The sequence below is a fragment of the Lasiosphaeria miniovina genome (assembly GCF_030549165.1).
Source record: "Lasiosphaeria miniovina strain SMH2392-1A chromosome Unknown B0T26scaffold_2, whole genome shotgun sequence".
Taxonomy (NCBI): domain Eukaryota; kingdom Fungi; phylum Ascomycota; class Sordariomycetes; order Sordariales; family Lasiosphaeriaceae; genus Lasiosphaeria; species Lasiosphaeria miniovina.
Window position 1 is genome coordinate 817,632 of NW_026848221.1, and position 18,367 is coordinate 835,998.

Genomic DNA, 18,367 nt, shown 5'->3' on the forward strand with positions numbered 1-18,367 from the left:
AATACGAGAAACGGAAGAAGAAAAAGGGACGGCAAGTGGAGCACAAATGATACGATCTCCGTGCTACATAAAACCACGTCAAACCCACAATACTTCTTGAATTTACTTGCCTATTTCTCTCTACCTGGCTGACTGCCCAAGTAGACTAGATGGGAGGGGGCTGTGTGTTGGGTGTTGTTCACGATTATGGTGATGTGATCGCGGGTGGGGTACGAAGATTTTTTTTAAGAGAAAAGAAATGTTAAAAGGAAAAAACAGGAGTCATAATAAGAAGAAACGAGAGAAGAAAAAAACTTCGCTTTATCCAGTCCTCAAATCATCCAAACAGCTGGTAGACAGACATCTCCCCCCCTAAATACGAACACCTCCTTTCTTGAGTCTTTGGGAGATTTAAACTCCCTAAGTCGCTCACTGCCCCACGTGCCTAAGGTATGCTTTCCATAGTCTCCGCCTATTTTGCTGACAGTTACATCCATCGTACCCCATCACTCCGCTGACGGGGTTACTGGCCGGCCTACCGCCGGCCAGACGTGCCTGAGTGCCACCGGGACCAGACTGGTTGTATAAACCCCCTGCGCTGTCTCGGGCACCCAGCTAATCAACCGATTCCGCCAAAGTAGCTTGGACTCCTGTGTTTCTTTTCATTCCTATTCTTCTCTCCCTGGCCAAGCACATAATGGCATAAAGAGGAGTAAATTATCACTGGGCTAGCAGGTTGTTAGTCCTCTTGCCTGTGATATATGGCTCCATCATCTGCCGCCCAGCTCAGCCTCAAGGCCGTTTAGCCCGCCAGCGTACTCCTGGGGCCGAGGGTCCTCAGCAGTCCACTGGTGACCGGCGCCGCCTGAAGGCATGGGCACCTGGCCTGGAGCAGGGGGTCCGCCAGCACCATGTCCTCCGGCAGCATGGCCGATCCGAACTGTCTGCCTGAACCTAAACACCTCGTCCAGGATCATCTTCCGCATGTCGGCGACCTCGTCTACAACCTCGAAGTCGAAGTTGAAGGTGGTCGGGCAGTCAGGCTCATCGCTGGCGTCGTGCCAGATGGACAGATACGGGTGCTCGAGGGCAGACTCGACGCTGATGCGCCTCGACGGGTCAAACGCAAGCATACGGTCCAGAAGGTCGAGCGCATCGGGATTAGCAGCTGGGAACAGCGAAGGAAAAGACTTCTTGGCCATGAAGGGCAAGTTCCGCACATATTCTTGGGCCCTGGGGGATCCTATGCGCGACAGAGTCTCTTCGTTGGGTGTGCCAAGAATGTGGAGGATCTGGTTCAGCTGGTCTACGTAATCGCGGCCCTTGAAGAACGGCCGGCCACCGAGCAGCTCGGCGAGAATGCAACCCACCGACCAGACATCGACTAGACAAGCTCACGTTAGCACACTACCAAGCAAGAACGGAGGTCCAGTCGGCGGCAGGGGTGCTGCCATGGAAGACAAAGACCGGGAATGAGAACTCCAAGAGGGGTACGCACTCGCTTTGGTGTAGTTCTGGAAGCTCAGCATGATCTCGGGCGCGCGATACCACCTAGTTGCGACATACTCGGTCATGTACCCAGCGTTTTCCTCGGGATCAACAGAGAAGCCACGCGCAAGACCGAAATCGCAAATCTTCAGCTCGCAGTCGGCATTGACGAGCAGGTTGCCCGGCTTGAGATCGCGGTGAAGCACGTTGGCCGAGTGGATGTACTTGAGGCCGCAGAGGATCTGGTAGATAAAAGACTGGAAGTGGGCATCAGTGAGAGGCTGGCCAGATCGGATGATGGCGGCAAGATCGCATTCCATCAGCTCTGTACAGGTCCAGCAAAAGCTTCGTGTCAGCGGCCAAGACATCAAAAGGGGGAGAGGAGCGGGCCATCCCGCAGCAGGTGCACGGCTTGCGTACCTTCGTAGAGATAGGTCTCGTTGAAATTGTCCGGCCGCGGAATGTCCATGTCATACAGGCAAGTGATCTGAGACGACCCAGACGGGCCATCATGGTCAGCATGGGCAGCGCATCATTGGGGGATCCCCATCGTTGGGCTGCGGCAGCGGGGCAACAAAGGAAGAGGTCGTGTGCCGGGTGTGGACGGGCTTGCTTACATTTCGGTGTCCTCTGAAATGCTGCAGCAGCTTGATCTCGCGCAGGGCCCGCTTGGCCAGGATCTTCTTGCTGAAGACATTTGTGACCTTCTTGATGGCGACACCCTCGCTCGTCTGGTTGTTGATGGCGGCGCTGTCGAAGCATCATATCAGCACCCCCGTGTCTCGGTGATAAGGGTTGAGGCCCAGGCTAGCCCGGCCAGGCCAGGCCAGGCCCGGGTCGGACCCACGCCGTCGCGAGGGTGCACAAAACGAGGGGTAACTCGCCGCCCAGCAACAGGCTGACAGGGTTGAGGCCGCGGCCAAACTCACCAGACAATGCCGTAAGCTCCCTGGCCTAGCTCCTTGGTGACCGTGTATCGCTCATCGACAATGAAGTCCTGGTTGAACACCTTGAACACCTTGCGGCCTTGTAGATCAGCCATGGCGAGCGAGCCTGGTTGAAGCGCGTTCGCGACCTGTGGGAAATGGCGCTGCGCCTTGAATGCGGGACGAGTGGAGGCGGGGAAGAAGGAGGGGTAGACAGCAGCTCCTCTCTCAGTGTGCGGCGCAAAGTCGAAACCCCAAGGAACAAAGCCCGGCTGTACGATTCAAGAATGCAGCTGAGCTCGATGGAAATGGAGGTAGCTAGGAGAAACTCAAAGGCTGAGCGAGCTATAGGTGGTCTGGGTATGGATGGTATTTAGGTATTTAACTGCTGCTGGCTGTGATGGAGAAAGGAGAAGGCAACGACCAGAACGAGATGGGATGGAGGGGCTGAGGTAACGCGGGCCTGATTGCAGTCCGCTAGCTTGGACGGAAGCGGGATCAATTGGCGTGACAAATGACAAGGGGGGGGGATGCTAGTCACTCACTGTGGGAAAGGCTAGCGGGGTGAAGTTTGCGTTGGGGGCGGAGGCGCCTTAGGGCCTTAATGGCAAGTGGAGGAGCCCCCCGCGATCGTCCCTGGCTGGCCACTTGGATGGCCTGATGGAGGGCGGGCCTGCCAGGTACTGCCCACCCTGCCCAGCGCCCAGTCCATGCGAGGGGGATACTTAGGCTGGCCCGTCCCTCGCTTCAATGTGATTTGTAGAAATCACCAACTTCTGCTTCAGTACGCGCGCGACAACTCCATTCATGTGGTTCGGGGCCCCGCTTCGGGAGGAGCCAAGGACCCCAAGGCTGGCCCTCCACTAGGACTGCACGGCCTTCCCGGCTTCCATCTTTCCCTCGTGCAACGTCAAATTAATACCGTGGGCCGCGTGTGCGATACTGATATGGAAGCTCTAGCTCAGTCGAGAAGCCGGCCATTCCACGGCCAGCTTTACAAGCAAATTCCAAGACAATAGCCGCTCGCGGCACGTTGCTGAAGCGCCGCGAAGCGCCCCCTCGGCCAAACAAACGTGGAATCTAGTAATCATAGCCGCGGTGGGATCCCTAGAGTCCTAGAGTTGGGCGTTGCAGCGTCGTAGTATGGTCTGTGTTGGTGATGCTGCCGTGCAGCTTCGCGTCTCGGCGAAAAAAATCGACCATCTGCCAACACCAGTCAAGGACTCACTCTCGGGATTCACCTCTGGAATGAGCTGCTTGGTCATAATTTCCTGTTTTCTACTCCGTAATGTCTCATCGACCCCAACATCCATTGCTTCAATGCCTGTGCTGCCTTGGCATTGGCCCAAGTGCGAGTGCGAGGGAGCAATGGGCCGCTGTGCGAGGTTTCCTGGACCCAAAGCCGTGTAAATCCCCGACGGCCAATCTGAGAGGCCCGTAGGGCTGACATTGCATTATGCAATCTAGGACATCCAGAGGCCGGCCGCCAATTACGCATCGCTTCTATGGCCAGCACAGGCAACCCACCCATTACTACGACATCGGCATCATTGTGACTGACTGGTGTACGAGACGGGAAAGGGGGCCAAGGCGACAGTAAGGCAACAGCAAGGCCGCTGTATCAGTTGGGTAACTTGGGCTGTGAGCGGAAACATATAAGTTCACACATGGGCCTCCCTTGGAATGTATTGTACACAGGTAGAAGTCTTCAATCGAGCAGCTTCCGTGACGGACTTGTGTGTATATGCGACATGTTGAACCAACATCATGGCGGGCCAACTGGTAGCCTCACTGAGGAGAAAGCAACGCTAGATACCCATTTACACCTCTAGACTCTAGTCTATGCCGATAGACCTCCAAACGCCATCAACACACAAAAACGCCGCCTCGAGACTCGCATCATAACTCGGCTTCGACATCTGGAAACACGTCCCTCAGGAAATTCTCGGAGAACCGGACCGCCTGCTCATAAGCCTTCTCGAAGCCTTGCTGGCCCCCATAGTAGGGGTCACTGATTACCTCGGGCTTACCCGTCCCCGAGTACTCCCCAAAGAGCATCACCTTGGCCTTGCTGCCAGGCTTGCGCTGCTGGATACGCTGGAGGTCACCGAGATTGGCGCGGTCCATGGCGAAGACGTAGTCGAACCTGTCAAGGTCTGACGCGTTGACCTTTTCATCGGTACATTGCAGCCAGTCAGCCAAGCAGTTGACAAACAGCACTCTGCCCACTCAGCCAAGCCCGAGCCGAACCGCCTGCTGTCGAGCGACGTCATCATACCTTCCGAGCCGCATGCTCGTAGCCCGTTATACCATGCTTTTCGAGCGTCGCCATCGTCCGGTCATCTGGGTCGTCGCCGGTGTGATAGCCTCCTGGTCACCCATCAGAAGCCGTCGAGGGGGAGCCATGCCCGCAAGTGGAAGACCTGGACAAATATGAAGAAATGGGGGCTCTCATTGGGCAAAAGAAAGACACATACCCGTTCCGCACGAGTCGATCTCGGCGACTAGATCCGTATACGGCGCAGCCTTTGCGATGGACTGGAAAACGCCCTCTGCCATTGTCGATCGACAGATGTTGCCGAGGCAGACGAAGAGCACCGATATTGGCGACGGCAACGACGGCGACGACATCATGAATGAATAATACTGTTTACTGGAAGCACGGCTAATATGGCATTCAGCAGAGTTTCCAGTGTTCTAACACTAGGGTCTGGAGAAGTAGCAACCAAGAGAAGGAATTATCTGAATCGCAACAACTCGATTGCCCTTGCCCCGCAACTTCCTTTCGGTGGCTCATGGTGAATCCTAGGGTTGGGGTTGAACCTGAGGACCAGCACCAGAGGAAAATTTGGGGCAGAGTGGATTGGGCCGAGCGGATCCAGGCAAAATTTGCAGCCGTGCACGGACCAACTACACTGGTATATAAACGCCGCACCTCGCCCGCGTTCTTTAGAAGTTTCTTTTCCCTTTTTTCTCCTTCATACTTACCTTGATTGAGTGCGGGGAGATCAAGAAACCCTCGTACTATAGCGAAGGGCCTGCATTGCACACCGCGGTGCCAGTCGCTATGAATTGTCCTTCGGGGCCGTTCCGGTCGGAATTTTTGATAACCAACCTAATTTTTAATTTTTTTTTCACTGTGAGCTTCGCTTTCGAGCCAGGCCATGGAGAAGAAATATGTGCGTATAGTGAAATCTGCATAACGATCGAGACAGATTTTAAAGTCGTGGTGGTAGGTCTGTAATGTGAGCGATCGCACTCGGTGCGCGATCTGTGCTGTGTGTCTTTATTGAATGCGATTCTCTTCCATATCATAACTGTATTTATGTCTTTTTTCTTGCCCTGATGGAGTTGTGGAAATGTGCGATGTTATCCATGTGATTGCGATGACGCGAGACCCGCTAGCCATGGTCTCACGGAAAGAAACCACCCCCGCCTGGGAAGGAGAGGACATCGAACCCTAGGGACAAGTCCAAGAAATCATCACCGTCTTGCGCTTTTTGGGGGCGATCCAGTAAAATGATCACGGAAAAGAAACTCCCGCCTGGGAAGGAGACGACATCGAACCCCACAGGCCCAAGTCGGAATCATCATCACCGTCTTGCGCATTTGGGGGGCGACCCAAGTGTGCTTGCTGTGTTGGGGAAAGTAGTCGTCCCTGCTTGCAGCATGGCTTAAGTCGGGGTCTGACCCTCCGCTGCACCCAGCCTGCATCACCAAACGGACGGCAGATCGACAGCTCGAGAAACATCATGATATTTGCAGCTGCTCTCGAGATCTTGAAAGGCTCGCATTTGAACTTGATTTTGGTGGTCTGCCCGCACCCCGCGTCCGGTCGAGTGAGGGATAGGTGCTCTATCATTTATGGATCTAAATCTGGGAAATCTGCCTCGCGATCGGTGCTGGGCCGTTGTCACCCCGCCCCTTGTCGAGCTCAAAATTCCCTATCCGTGGACCAACGACAGTCGATGGAACAAGGTCCAGATGAGGCTAGATCGCCGACAAAGATGGCGGCTTTGAGACAACAACGAATTCTGACAAGTTGGATGGAACTTGGAAGCCTACCTACTCGTTAAGCCTCTAAATGTGAACCTTCTAGAGCAAGTGAAGATACAGAGGGAAAGAATCAACAGACCGGACGGTCGCAGCCCACCCGGCTAGCCCGGCCCAAAAGTCGAGCCGATATCTCTCCCATCTACCATGCCTTCAAGTGCGTACGCTACGTAAATGCACCTGCAATGGCGGTAAAATAGCATGCAAGCATATCACGCAAGCTTGCGCAAGCTGCCCATGTGCGCATAGACAGGACGAGTCGCATTCGTGCACGAATAGTAAACATGTCTGCAGCCAGCGTTGTGAATGGTCTATAGTGTCCGCCACCCGCGCAATGCAGAACCCCGCCATCAAGTGATTCATCAGCAAAGACTTTGCCCGGCAGTGTGGATCAAGATTGATAGCGAGCCAGACAAAGCAAGAACCGGGCTGCTAGCGTTTCGGAAAGAGCTCTTTCCCCCCATGATGTACCCAATTTCGATGCTGGGGGAAGATCGAACCCCAGGAGATCGCGCCTCCCGGCTTCCAGGCTAGAAGGAGGGAGGCGTGTAAGATAACAACGCCGTTGGTCGTGGGTTTTGGATAGATTTGCGTATCATTACGTCGTCGGCTGCTGGCGATCACTCCCAACGGTGTCTATTTGAACCTAGGTTTCGTTGCCCGCACTCTCCTCCACGTGCAATTATATCGTCCGCGTTTGCTCCGAGCACTCAGGTTATTATTAATCCCAGAGGTAAAAACACGTAATACAACTGTCCAAGATCCCGCCGGGCGCTTGGTTTACCTATTCTACTGGATCCGCAAGCCAACAACGCCGAGGGGCCGAGGGTGTAGAGCCCACCCTCCATTAACACGCTGCCCCACGCGGACAGCAAGCGATATATCGTATCGAGACCGACATCCCGTCTGAGCGTGCGGGAAGCTGGCGACTGCCCGCCTAGGCACCTGCCTAGGTTCCTATCGGACAGGAAGACTCTTTCTACTAGGAAATAAGCAGCGGAGAAATGTCAATGTCTTGACGAGCCCCTCGAGGCTGCCCTGAACCTAACCCTTCCTTGGCTGCGACTATCAAGCACCTTTTCACACACACCCAAACCTGAGTCGTCAAAGTCGGAAGGAACGTGTAGCAACGCCTACGCACACGAAATCCGTAACACTGCAAGAGCCATCGGCGGGATATTACACCTTGACCACCTAGAGCACCAGGGCACTGGCCGACAGGTCTTGATACTTGCCGTCCTTGGTCCAACCCCTTCCAAACTAACAGCAAGGTTCCCGACACAAAAGCTGGGAGCTCCACCAGCCTGTGTGGGACTTGACCACAACGCGTAAGAGGCGCTGAATTCTGTATTCTTGCAATACGGTGCTGTCCTCGTCCTCGACGAGGAGCCGGCAAAATAAGCTTGAAATGGTTGAGCAACGCCCCGTGCACAACAGCGAGGTGTACCTGCTCCGCCAGACGCCCTTCACCACCGTCCCCCCCCTCTCGCCGCCATCGCCCATCACCCCAGCCGAAGACGACTTCTGCACCCCGATCGAGGCCCTCAGCCTGAGCCCCTCATCCATTGCTACCTGCGACGAGCGCCTGGCCGTCCAGGAGCGCCTCGCCGGCGCCGTGCACGTCCTCAGCACCGAGACAACGGCGCTGCAGCGCGTCACCCAGCTCTACTCGACCGATGCCGTCGCCCGCAGCGGCTTCAACCGTGCCGTCGAGGCCATTGCCCGGCGCCAGAGCGACCGCGGCAAGAATGGCAAGGTGGTGGTCGTAGGCGTGGGCAAGTCGGGCCATATCGCCAAGAAACTCGTCGCTACCTTCAACAGTCTCGCCATCCAGGCTGTCTTCCTCCACCCGACCGAGGCCCTACACGGCGACCTCGGCCAGATCGGCGCCAACGACACGTTTCTCCTCATTACCTTCTCGGGCAAGACACCCGAGCTGCTGATGCTCCTGCCGCACCTCGACAAGGCGTTGCCCCTGATTCTGCTCACCTCCCACACGCGGCCTGAGACCTGCGAGCTGATCCGCTGCCGCCCCGATACAATCCTGCTACCCGCGCCTATACACGAGTCCGAGACCAAGTCTTTTGGCGTCTCGGCGCCCACCACATCCACTACGGTGGCCCTGACGGTCGGCGATGCGCTGGCTATTGTTGTTTCGCGGGAGCTGCATCCGAGCGTCTCCTCCGTCTTCGCCAAGAACCACCCCGGTGGCGCCATCGGTGCGGCGCTGCGGGGGCCGCAGGACGCCCTAGTCCGCCACCTCGCCGTGCCGCTTAGCGACATTGCCGACCTCAGTACCGGCACCCCCAGCGCGCCCACCACGGGCGCCGACGTGCTGCGCGCCGGCTACGCGTCGCCATCGGGCTGGGTACGCCTGAGCAACGGCGGCAGCGGCAGCGGCACGGGCGTCATCTCGCCGCGGCGCATCCGCCAGCTGAGCGCGAGCGACCTAGTGCGGCGCATCATGGCCGATGGCCTCGCCGCGGCTCTGGTGACGGCGACGGGCGACTTTGTGCCCATGGCGGCCGATACCACGGTGCGCCAGGCTGCCGAGTGGATCCGGGCATTGCAACAGCAGGGCAGGCCGCCGAGTCAACAGAATGGCGGCGGCAGCAGCAACGACGATACCCCCGAGAACACAATCGTCGCCGTCATGGAAAAAGGCGAGTGCATCGGCCTTCTCGAGGGCGGGGCGCTACTAGAAGAAGCCGACAAAAATCTATAGGACTGGCTTCGACAGAAGACCTCAGCCTGTATGACGTAACACTATAAAAGAGAAATACCGACAAAAAAGAAGGAAAAAAAAGTCGGCATTTTTCAGTGTGCAATTTGGAAATAAAATCCAACCAGGGTTTAGGAGGCGGAGGGTGTTACATCGGTGGCGTTTTTTCGCCGATACATATTTCACGATGCAAAGAACACAAGTACGCACATCCCATCTCATCATTTTTTCATCATATCTGGCAGCGAGGAGAGATTAGAAACTACATCGTCAAATGCTTATATCTACTGTATCTGACGCGGCGAGGGGAAGGAAAGGGAAGGGAAGGGAAGGGAAGCAAAGCTAGAGACGGATTGGGCCGGCAATATTGTGAATTTTTGTCTTGGGTGGGCATAACTGGACATGGGTGTTATTTTCTTCTGTTGGGCTATTAGGTAGGCGGGCATTGTCTTTTCCCCTTAACGCTGGACTTTTTTTTAAAATTTCTTTCACGTATTTTTCTCTTATTCACCCCTCTCGTGCATATGGAATCTAGGAGAGATGTCTTGGGTCTCGCTCTCGCTCCCCATTCCATTCCTAAGGCGTGGCTGAGAGTGAGACGTGGAGATCTTGTCTTTTTTCTCGTTTATTACCACGAACCCCTTCCCTCAGAAGCAAGGCGTTATGGGCGGGCGGGCGGGATATTTTGATCATAGATGCTTGTGCCGTCTTGTTTACACATCATACCTAACATATCATCCATATTCATACATACAATAACGGTCAGATATAGAAAGGTGAATGCATTTTGCATTTACACACAGTTTCTGCTCGTTGCCATGTCGGTGCCGTTGCTGTACTTCGTACAGCCCTGACAGACGATGGTGACGTAAATGTAGAACATGCATAAAAGTTTCACAGTGTCAGTATTCTGTATACACTCAGTCCCCTGTTTAATTTTCCTCCTTTCGCTGTCTCAGTACAACCGCCTATGTACAAACATCTGCGAATAACGGCGCGTATAGATGTATCCAGGCTAGTTGCTACGTTATGTGTATGATATTTTTTTGCTACTCGCTTCATGTCTCCCCGGCCAAGGCGATTGAACACATCTCTCGTTTCAACATGCTATTTGCAATATCCAGCTTCAGATGCAAGCAATCCTTCAATCCCGCGCTGGTGGAACGGAAGTGCTTACATTGTGTTAATCACTATACCCTTCTAAACTAATGCAACCTTTAATCCTCCTCGTCGTCGTCATCGCTGTCATCGTCCGCATCAGCGGGCTCCGAGTCTGACCCGGACGACGAGGACGACGATGAGCTGCTGCTTGACGTCTCAGCGGCATTCTGGTTCGGTGTAAGCTCCATCTCCTCGTCTGAGTCGTCGTCATCATCGTCGTCGCTGCTGTCGCTGCTCGAGCCGCTGTCGCTCGCGGCAGACTCGTCGCTGCTATCGTCGCTACTGGTATCATCATTATCGTCAATGGCCGTCCGCACATCCCTTAATCTGCGCCGCTTGGCCGGCTGCTGTGATGCTTCAACAGCCCGCTTGGCCGGCGCCGGCGCCTGGGCCGCAGCCCTGTCGGCAGCGAGGGCGTCCCCGCCAGACGAGGAAGAAGCCGCCCCGCTCGAGGCCGTAGCCGTCGTTGTCGTCGTCTCGGTCGACGTCGTGTCCTCACTGTCTGATAGGCTTTCAAGTACCATCTCGGCGCGGATGCGCTTCAGCAGCCGTTGCTTGACCTCTGGATCGGCCGCGCGGAGGACGAGCTCTACCTCGTCAAAGCTGCGCTTGCCATTGGCATTGGCGGATGACGAGCTGCCACCCCCATTCTGCTCGTGATGTAATTGCTGCTCTTCCAAGAACCGAGAGATGACCTCCTCGTACTGCTTCTGCTTGGTCTCCTTGTCCTTGGTCGAGGCGGGGAAGGCCGCCTCGCCTTGCTCCATGTCTTTCTTCTTGATCTCGGTTGCTGTCTCTCGTAACCTCGTCCGCACAGCACCCTTTAGGTCGCGGACGTACTCGTAGAAGATAGGAATGTCGGAGGACGGTACCCTATCCCCGTCAAATAGGTATTTGATCAGGAGCGTCTGGTGGTTCTTGTTGAACTTCCACGAGTCGCGAGCCGTGTGCCACTGGCGGATGTAGGAAAGAGCGGGTTCGAGACTGAAGTCGGGCTTGAAAGCCGATTCCGAAGCCTTCTTGGGCTTCTTCTCCCTCTTAGGCTTGGCAGGCTTGATCGTTTTCGCCGGCGTTGTTTTGGACGGGTCGGTGATCTTGGTATCTTCCGTGAAGGTGACCGACTTCTGCCTCCGCAACCCCGATGGCGTGCCGCGGTCCGAAGCTTGATCGTCTCTCCGTAGCTTCTTGTTGGGGGTCTGGGCAAAACCCGACGTCGGTGATTGATACGACGCCGCAGAATCTGGCAACTTTCTTTTGAGGGCGCTCGCCGGACTGCTGCCGTTTACGTGGGTGAGAGCATTGGGCCGTGGGGAGGCCTGAACAGAGGAATTGGAATTGGCGGGGCTTTCGTCAGATGCAGATCCCTTGAGCTTGAGGCCCAATCGCTTCCAGGCTGGAAGGCGCTGCGCTGGCGCGCTGTGGGTGGACATGGCGACCAAAGGGAAAGGGAGCCCTTTCAGAAAGTCGGGCAGGGAGATGGGCGAAGGAGGGGGGCCACAAGCTTTTCCTACTCGACGACGGCAGAGTGCGGCCGGAAACAGGGAGCGGCACGCTACGACACCTAGCCAAGCGTTATTCCTCGTAATAAGGTCAACGGAGCCGATTTGCGATAGTATTGGGCGGATTTTCTGGTTGTCTCATTGGGTATCGTCGCTACTTCCTCTGCTCAATTCAAGCTCTGCAGCAAATTTCTGCTGCGAGGCCTTATCGGAGCCCAAACCAAGCATAATTCTACCGATAAGCACTATTGACAGCGGGGCTCCACAGTCCAGCACGTCCCTTCTGCCTCAGGCCAAAACCCTTATAAACAGGCACAGTATCCTACCGCCTTGCATCTGAGGCCACAGTGCCAAGCCCAGGCCTCAGTCTTCTCCAGGCAAACCGCTGCAACGCGTCGGCGCCAACTTGGAGCTCTCAATCATCCCCAACGACGAAGCTCTCTCCCGCCTTGCTCCCACCGCAACTTCTCACCACGCCGAGGCAAAACATAGCAAAATCGATTCCCCCTAATTAAGCCACATCGATCGTAACTCCGACTCGGTACATTAGAGATAACTTTGATTCATCTCCGCATCTCTCAAAATGTCGGGTATGTTGTCAGCTTTCAGCCCGTCCCCTGGGCTCCGCTTGCACGGCTTGAGCTTGGGGCCTATTTGGACCTTCCTGCTAACACTCAGCGAATAGGCAGCGCGGGCTACGACAGACACATTACGATCTTCTCTGAGCAGGGAAGATTGTACCAAGTCGGTACGTACGAATTGCGACATGGACAGGGCGACCAGGAGCTGCCAACCTGAAGCCGGCTTGGAGCTGGCCGACGCCTCCTCGGACCGATTAGGCAGCCAGAGAACGGGAATTCGCATGTGTGGACAACAACTTGTGTATGCGATGCTGACGGCTGGACTCTGTTGCAGAATATGCCTTCAAGGCGATAACGGCTGCGAACATCATGTCGATTGGTGTTCGGGGCAAGGGCTGCGCTGTGGTCCTGTCGCAGAAGAAGGTGCCGGTAGGTCGGGATCCGATGCGGCTGTCAGCGACGGGACGGATGAGATGGGAACTGACCGACCATTTGCCACCAGGATAAACTCATCGACCCCTCCTCCGTCTCCCACATCTTCCAGTTGTCGCCTTCGGTTGGTTGCGTCATGACGGGCTCCATCGCCGATGCGCGGGCCTTTTCACAGCGTGCCCAGTCGGAAGCCGCAGAGTTCAAATATGCAAATGGCTATGAGATGCCATGCGACGCTCTGGCCAAGCGGCTCGCCAATATCAGCCAGGTCTACACTCAACGGGTAAGCAAGCAAGCGAGCTGTTGGAGGGGGGCAACTGCAACAATACTGACAGTGTCTTGGCTAGGCATACATGCGGCCCTACGGTGTTGCGACCACGTTGATATCGCTGGATTCCGAGTATGGTCCCCAGCTGTTCAAGTGCGACCCCGCCGGCTACTACATCGGGTACAAGGGCACCGCGGCAGGCCCCAAGCAGCAGGAGGCGCTCAACCATCTGGAGAAGAAGCTCAAGAATAAGGACCATGCCGACGGTGATTGGAAGGACGTTGTGGAGCTGGCTATCACGACGCTCAGCACGGTCCTTAGCATGGACTTCAAGAAGGCGGAGATTGAGATTGGAATTGTAGGAGGCCCGCGCGCAGACGGCAAAGAGGGGACCTTCCCGGGCTTCAGGACGCTAACGGAAGAGGAGATCGACGAGCGATTACAAGCCATTGCCGAGAAGGACTGATGATGTTGACGGAGGGAAAATGCTACCCTCCGAGAGGGGAGCTGATGTGGTCGGTGCGCCTAAGTAAGTTGGACGGCGATGGGGCGATTACGACGGCTATTCGCTGCCCAGTTTCGGGGCGGGTTGAGGAGCGCGGGAGGTGGGCGGTGGTTGCGAGGTGATTGGGGGTAATCCAGCAGGCAGAAATGTATCGTCCCAGCCTCAAAACGCCTATCCCGCGCTACTCGTGTGTCAATATTCATTATACTCCAGGCCATACCGCGTAGAGCATCGCTATGCAGTGTGATGAGGTGCAGACGGGACATGCCAAAATAGAATGGTGCAGGCCGGACTGGGGCCAAGACGCCTTTCTCAAGCTGTGCACTAGTAGCCCTATAGCCTTGTACCGATGTGGCTGGAGCTGAAGGCTGAAGGAGAGGCCCGGAGTGAGCCGTCTTGGTTGGTGGTCTAAGACGGACCGAGACGTTGCTTCACTCATACACCTTACTTCGCATCGACCACATACAACCTAAGCGGCCCGGAAATACAAGACAAGCAAGGCGCAGATATCACGACCAAGCGTTTGCATGAATCTCGGCGGTATTCTGGCTTACTCCTCAGCCTTGGCGGACTTGAAAGGTGCAGTTACCGTTGCAGGCGGTGGCGAACGTTAGAAACGATGCTGGGCACATTTTTATTATCTGCAACAGCACGTGTATATCCAGCGGGCCATGGCCATAAGGCGACCATTCACAATGAGATGGCACGGGGGGCCGATGTGCACTTGGGTAGGTAAGAAACCCGTACCTGACCGCAGTCGACGGCCGACATGCAAGCCTCATTCAAAAGGAGCGTCCTAATCCGACCCCCCTCCTGTGCCTCCCAGTGCTCTGGAGTTGGGTAAGGCAAATGAGGCTTAGTACAAGGGGGGCCCATCGACGTCGAGTCCCGATATTGGTGGTGGGGGAGAGACATTCATACTACTGGGAGCATCTCAAAGAGGGGGCCGGACCCTGAGGAGCTGACTGTTGCAGCCGTCTTCGAGGTCTTGGCAAGAAAGGGTCGGCTCCCGGTTTGAGGCGGTCTATCAGCGTGCCGGATCGAGTAACGGCGCGACCTTGTGTCGTCGACGTTCTCGCTGCACGACAGCTTCTCCAGCTCGTGACTGGGCAGACGGGTTACGCCCAAATAGGGCCGGCGCAGGACGCACATGACAAGCGGTGGCCTTTGAAGCCCCCCCCCTCTTCTTGCTTTTCCCGGAGCAGGGTAGCCTATCTAGCCATGTATTCCCGTGGTGACGGCACGAGATGCGGATTCTCCTGCGGGATGGCCCTCAGTACGGAGGAGTACTGCCAGAGGAAATGTGGGTGAGATGCTAAATATCCGCCCAGGTTCGGTTCAGCTCCGTCGAGGGGCGTGGTGAGCTCGTTGAATGGCACGGTACGGCCTACCATTGGCTCACGGCAGGCCTGAGCCACACAAGCTCCCTCCCACGGAACTGGACGCTTTGGGCTAGGTGTTCCTGGATTGGACTGCCGGACACCTGTGGCGTCGCTGAAAGCTCGCCTAAGTTTCCGTTTTGGCTCGGCTGGCCGGGACGCACGATCCACCCACAGCGTGCTCCCTCCCTAGCGGATCCCCAAAACGGGCCCAAGCCACGCAGGAGAGGCTCTTTGAGGTTGCTCTCTCTCTCTCCACATTGCGCCGTCTGATCTTAACAGCCAGTTGTTCCGATGGCGCCCCGCCCAGGGAGCCTTGTAACATGCAGCCAGGAGAATTACTAACCTAGCTTAAATAAATCGAGAAGATGAGACACCTGAAGTCAACAAAAAAGAGCGGGAAGGGAGAGTTTCGTGGCTGCAGAAGCAGAGCTGCAACAAGTTTGGGTAAAGAGAAGGCGCGAGGCTAGGGGGGTAGGCGAGAAGAGTGGAGTAAACTGTTGAACCTGAACCTGTAAACCTCAACTTGGAAACCACGAACTGTCAAAATGACTTGAGGCAGAAAGAACAAACGGCCTATCAAAAGGGATTTGTAACGAGAGAAGACAGGAGGGGAAAGAGGAAAGAGACAACGAAAAGTCATCTGGTCCCTCCATTGCCAACTGAACAGCGCTTGTTCCATCCAAGCTTTGCAACCGCCATCACATCACGTACCTGTCTCGATTCTCTATTCCGACTCGGCATACTCGGTTCTCGTCGCCGTTGGCACTTGCTAGGCCTGCGTCCAATCTGGTGCATTCCCTGGCTAGACAGCCTGACGACTAGGGCCGAGACCCAAATACAGCCTTTTAGTGCTCCTCTGGGTGTCTAGATGTGAGAGGGGGGGTGGGTTCCTGCAGGTTCCTGCACAGCTTGGTAGGGGCCTGCCCTAGCTCTCCCCTCGCAGCATGGCGTTCGGCTGCAACAAAAACACCCACGTAGCATCGACTCCGTCGACGTGCGACATGGCATCAGCCCGCATGTCGCTCGATGGGCTGACAGCCGTGCTGTGGATGATGTCGTTGCGAAAGTCTGTGGTTGAGTCAGTAACGGGCCTGCGTTTGCAGCTGTAGTTTGTTGCGACTTGACTTCCACTTGCAGCCGAGTTGCAGGTTAGGTAGGTTGCAGGTTGCATGTCCCGTCAACAGAACTCGGCCGGGACTTTCTTTGCTTCCCCCTCGCCAACAAAAACACACACCCTGCGGATACGTACCATGTGTACCTCCGGTCAGGAGAAGTCACCACTTACTCCTCTGGTCTTATCCCCTCCTGACTATCTGGCAACGGTCGTGCAGCCGCCTCGATGGCAAATTCTACAAAAGCCGTTGGGGCGCCTCCCCGTCTCGACCATCATGAACCTTCAAGCCATCAGTCCACACTGGAGAGCGCCAATCTCTTCTCTTTTCGGCCTTACCATTCGTTGTGCTTGCATAGACCTTGCATATTGCCGCCGTCCTGCTCTTATTCTTTTTGCCTGTGGCAACTCCTCTTTCTCTATCAACAAACTTGTTCTTCAACATCATCCACCAGTCTAGCCATCGCCAACCCGTTAACGCTTTCTTAGCCGTCTAACAGCACCGTCGGACATATTCCCACTAGTCGACAGCATATTATTAGATCGCCAGCCACAATGGCCGATGGACGTATGTGATCGCTCCCCCTCCCCTCCCTCCTGATAAACCTTGTCCCGCCCCCCCCCCCCCTTTTCCCCTTTCTATACTCCTTGCCCCAGCCTTATCCTATATGGTCCGGGCTTTCCCTCTACCCATACCCACGCGCTATTCTCTCTTTCACACGTACACACCTATGCGCACAGCCAAGAGACAGAGACGCGTAGAGGAGACACCACTCCCAAAAACGGCCCATGAACAACAAAAACCCCTACTGACACTAGGTTATCGATGAACAGTCAACGAGTATCGCACGGCGCGAGTCGCCGAGGTTCTCTCCGACTTCCGTACACTTCAGTACTTCATCGCTGCCGCTCCTGTGAACCCCAACGACATGGACGACTACTACACCGAAGGCTGGGCGGCGCTGCGCCAGTGCGCCCTCGACGGCCAGCACATCCTCAACTGTGCCGCCGACATCACCGTTCCACGCACCACCGGCGGCCCGGAGGAGCAGGCAAAGGCTGAGTTGAAGCAGTAAGTTCTTTTGGTCTTTGTTCATCTACTCTCACCATCGTTGTATCGACTCGCCGGAGTGTTTCTAACCCCTGAAATCTTCAGGGTCTATCTCGACGCCTATGCCCGCAGACACGAAGGTCAAAAGATCTATCTCCGCCAGGCAGCGGCTCAGCGCTGGATCGAGTGGCGGGAACAAATCCTCTTGGGCGGCCGGCCGCACTCGGGGAACCACTCGCAGCTGAGGGGATGTGACCAGCAGTTGCGCACTGTAAGTATTATCTCTCGTCTCGTTTCATCTACCAGTTTTATTTCGGTGCCTGTTTTCTCCCTCCGGCTACACAATACAGCCTTCCCTTTCCGTAATTTATTTCATCGGGACACATTGTGCCTTACACAGTACGACACCTGCTGACCGTTTGCTCCTCTCCAATAACAGGAACTTGCAACCATCACCGACGAAGCCATCTACTCGGAGCTGCTGGCCTCTGACATTGCCATGGGTCGCTGGACTGACGAGGACCCAAGCATTCGAAGCGTGCAGCGGTGGGTGCGTGCCCGGCGCCGTTAGATATTTTATTTGTCCACTCACCCCTGCTGAGCACCACCGCCTCCCGAAATGTCTCGATAATATCTCAACAATAATTGACAGAAACCCGACGGCAGCCCCTTCTTGTTCATCGAAGTTATCGGCCCGTCCGATACCGACACGCTCTTTACTCACTCCTTCATTCGTCTACGTCCTCGACGGTTTGATGGCAGGGAATATCACTCATATAATCTCCTTTTTTATTTTCTTGCCCTTCACTTTCGATTTATTTTCCATCTTTTGCATTGTATATCCCAATTGTTATTTCAGGGGCACAAAAGTCTTTGGGGGTGTTGAAAATGGGTTTCTTCTTTTCTTTTTCTTGCAATTCCTTCTTCATTCGTTATACATACTGCACGGGCTTGAAAGATACCACGGGCAAAAGGGAATACACGCAGGGAAATGCCTTTCTTCACTGGGGTTTGGAGCACACTGGCTTGTTTGAGTTTTATTTCTTCGGTCTTGTTTATCTTTGGACGGACACATTCGACTGTATATATTTGACCTCCTTTTTTCTTTTTTGCGCGGGCACGCTTTATCATTTCGTTTATCTGTTCGTTTCGCATAGAATGACATTATACCATTGGTTTGTTTATCGTCTCTCTGCTTTTGGATTGGCT

General features: G+C 55.3%; 6 protein-coding genes across 6 annotated transcripts; 3 read left to right on the forward strand and 3 right to left on the reverse strand.

The window, feature by feature from the left end:
- Window positions 1-749: 749 nt before the first annotated feature.
- Window positions 750-2,509, reverse strand: B0T26DRAFT_639521 (kinase-like domain-containing protein; the record flags this gene model as incomplete). Its single annotated transcript, XM_060437143.1, has 5 exons — window positions 750-1,363; window positions 1,478-1,792; window positions 1,888-1,954; window positions 2,085-2,217; window positions 2,397-2,509. The coding sequence occupies 5 exons, from the start codon at window positions 2,507-2,509 to the stop codon at window positions 750-752; spliced, it is 1,242 nt and encodes a 413-aa protein (XP_060299801.1).
- Window positions 2,510-4,292: 1,783 nt separating this feature from the next.
- B0T26DRAFT_737780 (phosphotyrosine protein phosphatase I superfamily) lies at window positions 4,293-5,024 on the reverse strand (the record flags this gene model as incomplete). The annotated part of the gene is made up of 3 exons (XM_060443505.1): window positions 4,293-4,562; window positions 4,672-4,763; window positions 4,871-5,024. 3 exons carry the CDS (start codon window positions 5,022-5,024, stop codon window positions 4,293-4,295), a joined length of 516 nt encoding a protein of 171 aa, XP_060299802.1.
- A 2,830-nt stretch (window positions 5,025-7,854) lies between these two features.
- B0T26DRAFT_671680 (uncharacterized protein) lies at window positions 7,855-9,171 on the forward strand (the record flags this gene model as incomplete). The annotated part of the gene is made up of 1 exon (XM_060439365.1): window positions 7,855-9,171. The coding sequence occupies one exon, from the start codon at window positions 7,855-7,857 to the stop codon at window positions 9,169-9,171; it is 1,317 nt and encodes a 438-aa protein (XP_060299803.1).
- Window positions 9,172-10,385: 1,214 nt separating this feature from the next.
- Window positions 10,386-11,759, reverse strand: B0T26DRAFT_636196 (uncharacterized protein; the record flags this gene model as incomplete). The annotated part of the gene is made up of 2 exons (XM_060436802.1): window positions 10,386-10,551; window positions 10,591-11,759. The coding sequence occupies 2 exons, from the start codon at window positions 11,757-11,759 to the stop codon at window positions 10,386-10,388; spliced, it is 1,335 nt and encodes a 444-aa protein (XP_060299804.1).
- Window positions 11,760-12,411: 652 nt separating this feature from the next.
- On the forward strand, window positions 12,412-13,575 carry B0T26DRAFT_737783 (nucleophile aminohydrolase; the record flags this gene model as incomplete). The annotated part of the gene is made up of 5 exons (XM_060443506.1): window positions 12,412-12,418; window positions 12,514-12,576; window positions 12,744-12,838; window positions 12,912-13,124; window positions 13,189-13,575. 5 exons carry the CDS (start codon window positions 12,412-12,414, stop codon window positions 13,573-13,575), a joined length of 765 nt encoding a protein of 254 aa, XP_060299805.1.
- A 3,087-nt stretch (window positions 13,576-16,662) lies between these two features.
- On the forward strand, window positions 16,663-17,729 carry B0T26DRAFT_737784 (uncharacterized protein; the record flags this gene model as incomplete). The annotated part of the gene is made up of 4 exons (XM_060443507.1): window positions 16,663-16,675; window positions 16,942-17,179; window positions 17,264-17,429; window positions 17,598-17,729. 4 exons carry the CDS (start codon window positions 16,663-16,665, stop codon window positions 17,727-17,729), a joined length of 549 nt encoding a protein of 182 aa, XP_060299806.1.
- Window positions 17,730-18,367: the final 638 nt, after the last annotated feature.